The sequence below is a fragment of the Gouania willdenowi genome, chromosome 12, assembly GCF_900634775.1.
Source record: "Gouania willdenowi chromosome 12, fGouWil2.1, whole genome shotgun sequence".
Lineage (NCBI taxonomy): Eukaryota > Metazoa > Chordata > Actinopteri > Blenniiformes > Gobiesocidae > Gouania > Gouania willdenowi.
The window spans coordinates 5,478,700-5,487,897 of NC_041055.1; the positions used below are offsets into that span (position 1 = coordinate 5,478,700).

The following is a 9,198-nucleotide window of genomic DNA, read 5'->3' on the forward strand; positions in this document are numbered from 1 at the left end:
CATTTTCCGCTTTCTATTGTCTTGTTTTTTTCTTCTTATTGCATTCACATTTTTGTTGTTTTGTGTGTTATGAGCCCATTTGTGTGTTTTTGTTGTCGGTTTGTAATTCTATCATTTTTCTCTCATTAGGTCGTTTTGTATTTTTGGACTCTTGATGTTAACTAGTGTATATTTCTGTAATTTTGTATGCGTTTTTAACTCATTTTGTACATTAACTTCAGAGACTGCTCAAAATTAGAGCAATGTGGCCCCTGGTTCACCAGTTGTCCATGTCTGCCCTATAATACTGTAAAAATTGATATTTCAATATTTTATTCTCGTCGTCTATTACTACTCTAAGTATTATTTTTTAGTTATTTGTTTATTCTTTCAGTGAAATAATTCAAACTGACTTCTTTAAATTTGCTGTGTTTATAGTGATTTCGCTGACTTTACGTGGTCTGTGTACTTAGCAGCTCTTAGTTAACGCTGACACTGGATTCAAGAGTCCTGATTCAGTTCAAACATTTGACTCCTTAACCCAGATACAGTAGTTCATTAACCAACCAGCTAGATTGAAAACTACACGTCTGCCCTTTAAGGTTTGGTAAGTGAGGATGTGGCCCCTCCCCCTGTCTGACCAACACAGCCGCACCCCATCCTGTCCCCTAATATATTTATTTTCCCACTTTGTGTATTTCTGTCGATGTGAAAAAAGGCGCCACACTTCACTCATGTACTTGTTTGCACATAAAAGCCAGATGTGTTTTTTTTATTTTTTAACAGCAAGTAATAAAAATGTGAGCATCCAGTCCAAAGCTTTACGGTGTGACTTCATCCGTTAAGGAACTTGTTGATGCGTTTTTAAAACGTGGAAACAAATGGATACAAGCATCAACACTTTAAATATAAATGTCTATAGAAACCAATTTTAAAGGCTTTGAGCCTCTTCACCTTCCACAGACTTTATTCCTCCTTTTTCTTTAGCGTAGCTTGGATAAAAATGCCACAAGTTAATCGACCCGTCCTGTTTCTTTTCTCTGAACAAAGAATAAAGCTGTGCCATTAAGTTTTATGTAGATTTAAGTATTGCTACAGAATAATGGGATCAGCTTTGTTGAGAGAAACAGATTTCTCACTCTCACCAGAGCCAAAAACACACATCTGTGCTTCCACCTTCACACCAGGAAAGTCCAGAACTGAATTATTAACATGAACTCATTCAGTACAGATGGAGAAATGACCAATCAGTGAGCAAGAGGCCAGTTAGAAAGGGTTGAAAGTCAGCAAACTCACCATGTACCAGAACCAGAACCAGAAACATTGACCCTTACAATAAGGACTAAAATAATCTGGGTGAGGTACCCAGGTCATGGACTCAACAGATGCAGAATTGACCCACAAGAACACCTCAGGACTCAACCATATGGGTTAAGAACTCGGCTAGTGGACTCCCCGTATAGAGTCAGAAAAGATATCGGGATTAAGGATTTCGGGTCTCAGACTTCCAGAAAAGAGTTCATGCTGAAATGATCCAGGGTAATGACCCAGGTCATGGAATCCTTCAGTACTGAAACAATCAGATCATGGGTCATAGACTCTTCATAAACTGTCAGAGTTCAAACAATCTGGGTTAAGGACCAGGATTGTGGACTCACTGTTAAGAGTTAGGATTCAAACAATCTGGATTAAGGATTTCCAGGAAACAGTTAGGACTCAAATGATCAAGGTTAATGACCTGGGTCATAGACATTCGGTACTGAAACAATCTGGATTAAGGATCTGAGTCGTGGATTCACCATAAAGAGTCAGAAAACTATCGATCTCTGACTCACCGTAAAGAGTCAGGACTCAAGTCGTGGACCCACCATTAAGAGTAGGGCCTCAAACTATCTGGATTAAAGGACCAGGCTTATGAACTCAACATAAAGAGTCAAGACTCAAATTATCTGAGTTAAACACCCGGGTCATGGACTCACCGTAGAAAGTAAGGATTCAAACAATCCTGGTCTTGGACTCACCGTAAAAAGTCAGAAAGCAAACAACAGTAAAAAGTCAGGACTCAAATTATCTAGATTAGGAACCGGGTCGTGGACTCACCGTAAAGCTGGGGTGCACTATATGTCGATCGCAATGTATCGGTCGATCGCGAAGGCATTTTGTGTTGATCGCGCACGTGGGCTGCAATACATCATCAATGAAGGAGAACGGCACAGTCACGTTTATCAGAAATGAAACCTAACAATCCAGCTTTTGACCCCAGTTTGAGGGGGCGCTAGTGCACCAATCTGTTCATTTACAACCTCTAATAATAAGTAGAAGAAGACCCTCCTCCAGCCCAAATCCAGGGAGAGGGTGAGACCCGGACCCCTCCGGACGAAGCAGGTCGGCCCTGAGTCCCCTCGGTGAGGAGGGGGGACCGCCGAGTAACGAGCGTTGTGTGTTCACAGCGGTACTTCTCATCGTGTACAACTCTGATGTATGAGCTCACCGGATTTCCAAAATGGCGCTTAGCACCTCCCATACAAACAAATGGGAAAAGTAAAGATATCTTTCTTTAAAGATGATATTATTAAAAACCGAACAGACCGATACACTCACTGTTGAATCAGGTGAACTGTCTCAGTTCAAGTCAGGAGCTTGACACAAAGTGCAGGTGGATGATGGTCACCCAGAACTTAAAACAACTATGACCCCATCTTGGAGGTGGAAAACAGCTGTGCTACTAATACTGTTAATATTGAACAGTAATAAATATGACTGATAGATCAATGATTAACCTGTAGATTATGAAATACATCTTGGTGCAAAACTGCTGATGCTGCATTGCCAGGTTGGGTGTAGTGTGTGAAAGAGATGCAGTTGTTGCTGGTAAAGGTACATATATGTGGTCATAGGTTAACACTACATGAAGAGAAAAAATAGGGAAATTATAATGGCAATAATCATTACTGGCAAATTTCAATCGTTGTAGAATCAGAATAAATCATAACCGTAATATAAATCAAATCTAAATTGGAAAAATAATCAAAGATTTCCCAGAATTCCTTGAAGGCTTTGGTCACAAAAAGAAAACTGGAGCAAAGGAGTTACCTCATGAATATTTTCTATGGTATTAGCTCTATTGTGCATAAGTGATTTTTTTTTATTATGTACTTTTAGTATGTGTTTTTTAATCATCACTTTTGGACTGAAAATGGGTTCAAATCCCTTAAAATCCGTTTTTAATCAATTTTGTAGCAAAACTGGGCTTCAACCTTTTAAATCATATTGTTAAATTCACTTTTGCAGTAAACATAGGTTCAGAACCATCCAATTAAATGTTTATCACCACTTTTGTCGTAAAAGTAAGTTCAAATCCATTGAATCAGATGTTTTAAAAATGGGTACAAAACTGATAGATGTAAACATAGGTTCACTTTTATAGTACACATTGGTTTAAATCCATCAAATCTAATTTATAACATCACTTTTGGAGTAAAGATGGATTAAAATACCATAAAATCCAATGTTTATTATCACTTTTTTTGTAAAGATGAATTTGAATGCCTTGATTCTAATTTTATTGTTCACTTATTACAGTAAACATGGCTTCAAACACCCTCGTTATTTTTTTTATAATAAGAAGAGACACTATTGTGAACATAGGTTCAGCCCTGGACCTGCAAAACCAGCCAGGCTGGATGTGTCTTTAAACTGAGAATCAGTGAAACACCTTCATTTCCTGGATTAACAACATTCTCTCTCAGCTCTTGGCTCCACCCCCTCAGATCTTCACTTTGTCTGTGGGTGTAACCAGGAAGTGCTGACTCATGCTGTAAAGTAGCTTTGCACTCAGACACTCAGACTGGTTTTCAGGGAGAGGCAGTTACACTGGGACTTGTGAAATGGCGCAGGAAGGAGCTGATCTGTACGGAGAGACCTTCTCCTGTTCCATCTGTCTGAACCTCCTGAAGGAGCCGGTGACCGTTCCCTGTGGACACAGCTACTGCAGGACGTGTATCAGCAGCTTCTGGGATGGAGAGGCTGTGAAGAACAGCTACAGTTGCCCTCAGTGCAGAGAGGCGTTTACACCGAGGCCTGTCCTGGGGAAAAGCACCATGTTGGCAGAAGTAGTGGAGAAGATAAATAAGAGCAGACGTCACGATGCTCCTGCTGTTGAAAGATACGCTACAGCTGAAGACGTGGCCTGTGATTCCTGCACTGGAAGGAAACGGAAGGCCTACAAGTCCTGTTTGGTGTGTCTGGCCTCTTATTGTAAGAAACATCTTCAGCCTCATCATGAATCTGCTGCATTCAAGAGACACAAGCTGGTGGATCCATCTGAGAAGCTGCAGGAGAAGATCTGCTCTCGTCATGATGAGGTGATGAAGATCTTCTGCCGCACTGATCAGCAGTGTATCTGTTTTCTCTGCTCCATGGATGAACATAAAGGCCACGACACGGTTTCAGCTGCAGCAGAAAGAACTGAGAAGCAGAGAGAGCTGCAGGAGAGTCGAGCTGACATCCAGAAGAACATCCAGGACAGAGAGGAAGATGTGGAGCTGCTGAAACAGCAGGTGAAGACCATCAACGTCTCTGCTGATCAGACAGTGGAGCACAACGAGCAGATGTTCAGTGAGCTGATCCGTCTCCTCCAGGACAGAAGGTCTGAGCTGAAGAAGGAGGTCCGATCCAAGCAGCAGACTGAAGTGAGTGCAGTCCGAGCTCTTCAGGAGAAGCTGGAGCAGGAGATCAGTGAGCTGAAGAAGAGAGACGCTGAGCTGCAGCAGCTCTCCCACACTGAGGATCACATCCAGTTTGTCCTCAGCTACAGCTCCCTGTCAGCGCTCAGTGTGTCCACACACTCCTCCATCATCACAGGTCCTGAGAACTGCTTTGAGGAGGTGACAGCAGCTGTGTCAGAGCTCAGAGAACATCTCCACAAAGTCCTGATGGAGGACTGGACCAAAGTCTGTCACACTGTGGAGAGAGTGGATGTTTTACAACCAGAGCCGACGAGCAGAGCTGGATTCTTAAAGTATTCACAGGAAATCACTCTGGATCCAAACACAGCTTTCATTCAGCTCAGTTTATCAGAAGGAAACAGAAAAGTAACATTCATAAAAAGAAATCAGCGTCATCCTCCTCATCCAGAGAGATTCACTGATCATTGTCAGGTCCTGAGCAGAGAGAGTGTGACTGGACGTTGTTACTGGGAGGTGGAGTGGAGAGGGACAGGAGTTTGTGTAGCTGTTTCATACAAGAGTATCAGCAGAGCAGGGAATGAATCTGGAATTGGTTTAAATAACAAATCATGGTCTTTAATCTGTTCTACAAACAATTACACATTTTATCACAACAACATCATCACTACAGTCCCAGGTCCTCATTCCTCCAGGATAGGAGTGTACGTGGATCACACAGCAGGTATTCTGAGCTTCTACAGCGTCTGTGACACAATGACTCTCCTCCACAGAGTGAGCACCACCTTCACTGAGCCGCTCCACCTCGGACTCTGTGTTTACTACAATGTTGGAACTACTGCTGAACTCTGTAAACTTTAACACACACACACACACACGCACACACGCACACACACACAATATATTTGTGTATGGTTTCTGCTTTTATTCTGTAAATGCATTTGTCATAAAATATGGTTTTTAGGTTTCACATGTAAAAAATAGTTGGTTCCTTTTTTTTTTTTTTGTCGCTCCCCCTGAGAATAAAATCAATTGTAACCAATAAAGTGAATAAAGTCACTTGTTGTTGTTATTGTCCTTTTACACCTTAAACGATAGGATTTTAAACTGTTTTATTATATACAGTATATAGGTTGTTATACACACACACATACTGTATAAATGGAGATAGCAGTGCTAATTCAAATATAATATTGAATTATGACAATTATAATTGTAATTGAAAAACATCTGTTGCTGATGTAATTGTAATTGAATTGTAATTGAGTTCAGATATTTGATTTGTAATTGGTAGTTTACCAATAATAATAACTTCTGATCCTATAAAATATTCTGGCCTCTGGTGGTGAAATAACTGATGCATCCTTGGGTCCATTTATTTTTGTGTAATCATTATGGTCTGGGATGATGTCATCTGTATCATTTAAATGAAGTTTTGATAAACTTAATTTAAATTAACCTAAACAATAAACCTGCTCAGATTCAGTAAACCATTGATCCCTGAGGGGAAATTGGATGAATGTGACATTAATGCTGTTCTCATACATTTTTATATGACATAAATAATTAAAAAGGAGCAGTCAGAACAATCAATGTCATTAAAATTTAAATCTACCTTTTAATTGTATCTTACTTCATTTTTGACATACATTTCTGTTTAATTTTTTAATTATTTCATTTATTAGTATTTATTTTGTATTATTTATTTATTTTTTTTTTTAAATATTGATATTTCTAAAAAAAAATATTGATATCGAGTTTGAAATTCTAGTATCGTAACAACCCTAGATGATAGATGTTTGTTTTTTTGTGTGTGTGTTTTACAACTGATTTCAGACATGGATCAAAACTGACCCGTTATCATAAGAGATGCTAACAGAGAGAGAAACACAAGAGGAAGGTTAGGTTTTATGGGGTTATTTATAAAAGGGTCATTAATTGTAATTAAACATGGATAATTGAAGACGTAATTGTAATTGAAAAGAATGCATTTGACCCCAACCCTGCTCAAAACACACAAGACAACAACAAAAACACATGAAATGAAAGAATATAGAAAATGACATTAAAAACACACAAAACCACAAATAAACACAAAATGAGAAAAACACACATGTGGACCATGTGAGGGGCCCTCAGGAGCTCTAGTCACCTATGAGCTCCATCTAAAACCTGATTTACTTTCTAGGATTCAAACTCACAAATATAAATACATATGACAGATAAACACTGCTGCACATGATAAAGTTTTAGCATTAAAATACCATCTTTATATGTTTATTTTCACTGAAACGTTACATGAAATGTTTCAAGTGTTGCAGATACTGTATGGTGTATGGACTGTGGTATGTTACATACAGTAGGCTATAATATTATAATCATAGTTTCAGAAAGATTGGTGACCCCTGCTGTAAAAAGTCAGTACTATCAAACAAACCGGGTTAAGGACCAAGGTCGTGGACTCACCATGAAGAGTCGTGACTCAAGCAATCTGCTTTAAGGACCTGGGTTGTAGACTCACAATAAAGAGTCAGGACTCAAATGATCTGGATTAAGGACCTGGGTCGTGGACTCACAATAAAGAGTTAAGACTCAAACAATCTGGGTTAAAGTCTGTGTAAAGCAAATTCAGCCATTTTCTTCTAAACACATTAAATAAGTCATATTTAATGTATTCCTTAAAACATGTAAAAAGCCATTCAACCATTTAGAATGTAATTGTGGAGCGAGGCTTCACAATTTATGTTTCAAATTTAATGGCGGGTCAGAAATCGTAGCCACGTTACGTAACGGAGTCATCATTAGCATAAACCCGATCCTGCTGCTGCAGCACACCAAACTTCCGCGTTCTCCAGCGGGTGCAAACCGGCCCCTAGCCAAAACCAAACCACATATTTGGACTCAGGGGAACAAAATGTGTCCACTGGTGCCACAATTTCCATGAAATTAGGACTTTTTTTACACCGCAATTTAGTTTGTCACCTCTAGTGGGAGGGATGCACATAGTCGGACTGGGCGGAGCAGACCTTTCCGCTTGTTTGGCCTGATCTGAGCACTTATGGAAGCACTATCGACGCTGGAGCCGCTTTCACACTGCTCTCTCCCATAGACACAGTACATGGAGGCGGCACCCTCCTGCGCGTGGGCGTGGTTTTAGCGCCTTTAACTGACACGCCCCCAAGGTCTCAGAGCAGACGGTTCTTGTTTTTCTATGATTTTGAGACTTAATTTTATATACTTAGTGCTTTTTTTCATCTTTCAATTTTGGCTCAGTGGTCAAGAACTCATTTCTGTGACTCACTGTGAAGAGTCAGGACTCAAGCGATCTGGATTAAGACCCTGGGTCTTACTATTGGCTAGTGCACCAATATGTTTATTTCCAACCTCTAATAATAAGTAGAAGAAGGGAGAAGGGAGAGGGAGAGATACGGACCCTTCCGGAGGAAGCAGGTTGGCCCCGAGTCCCCTCGGTAAAAAGGGGGGACCGCCGAGTCACCAGCGTTGTGTGTTCACAGCGGTACTTCTCCTCGTGTACAACTCTGGTGTATGGGCTCGCTGGATTTACAAAATGGCGCTTAGCACCTCCGCTACAAACAAATGGGAAAAGTAAAGATATCTTTCTTTAAAGATATTATAAAAAACCGAACAGACCGATACACTCACCGTTGAATCAGGTGAACTGTCTCAGTTCAAGTCAGGAGCTTGACACAAAGTGCAGGTGGATGACGGTCAACCAGAACTTAAAACAACTATGACCCCATCTTGGAGGTGGAAAACAGCTGTGCTACTAATACTGTTAATATTGAACAGTAAGAAATATGACTGATAGATCAATGATTAACCTGTAGATTATGAAATACATCTTGGTGCAAAACTGCTGATGCTGCATTGCCAGGTTGGGTGTAGTGTGTGAAAGAGATGCAGTTGTTGCTGGTAAAGGTAGATATATGTGGTCATAGGTTGACACTACATGAAGAGCAAAAATAGGGAAATTAAAATGGCAATAATTATTACTGGCAAATTTCAATCATTGTAGAATCAGAATAAATCATAACCGTAATATAAATCAAATCTAAATTGGAAAAATAATGAAAGATTTCCCAGAATTCCTTGAAGGTTTTGGTCACATGATACTCAACGAGCAAAGAGAACTGGAGCAAAGAAATTACCTCATAAATATTTTCTATGGTATTAGCTCTATTGTGCATAATTGATTTTTTTATAATGTACTTTTAGTATATGTAGGTTTTTTTAATCATCATTTTGGACTGAAAATGGGTTCAAATCCCTTAAAATCCGTTTTTAATGAATTTTATAGCAAAACTGGGCTTCAACCTTTTAAATCATTATATTAAATTCACTTTTTCAGTAAACATAAGTTCAGAACCATCAAATTAAATATTTATCACCACTTTCTTTGTAAAAGTAAGTTCAAACCCATTGAATTAGATGTTTTAAAAATGGGTGCAAATCTGATTTATAACATCACTTTTGTAGTAAAGATGGATTCAAACACCATAAAATCCAATGTTAA

General features: G+C 39.4%; 1 protein-coding gene across 1 annotated transcript; it reads left to right on the plus strand.

Moving 5' to 3' along the window:
• Window positions 1–3,818: 3,818 nt before the first annotated feature.
• Window positions 3,819–5,581, plus strand: LOC114473624 (tripartite motif-containing protein 16-like). Its single transcript, XM_028463374.1, has one exon. The coding sequence runs from the start codon at window positions 3,867–3,869 to the stop codon at window positions 5,523–5,525; it is 1,659 nt and encodes a 552-aa protein (XP_028319175.1). The 5' UTR covers window positions 3,819–3,866; the 3' UTR covers window positions 5,526–5,581.
• Window positions 5,582–9,198: the final 3,617 nt, after the last annotated feature.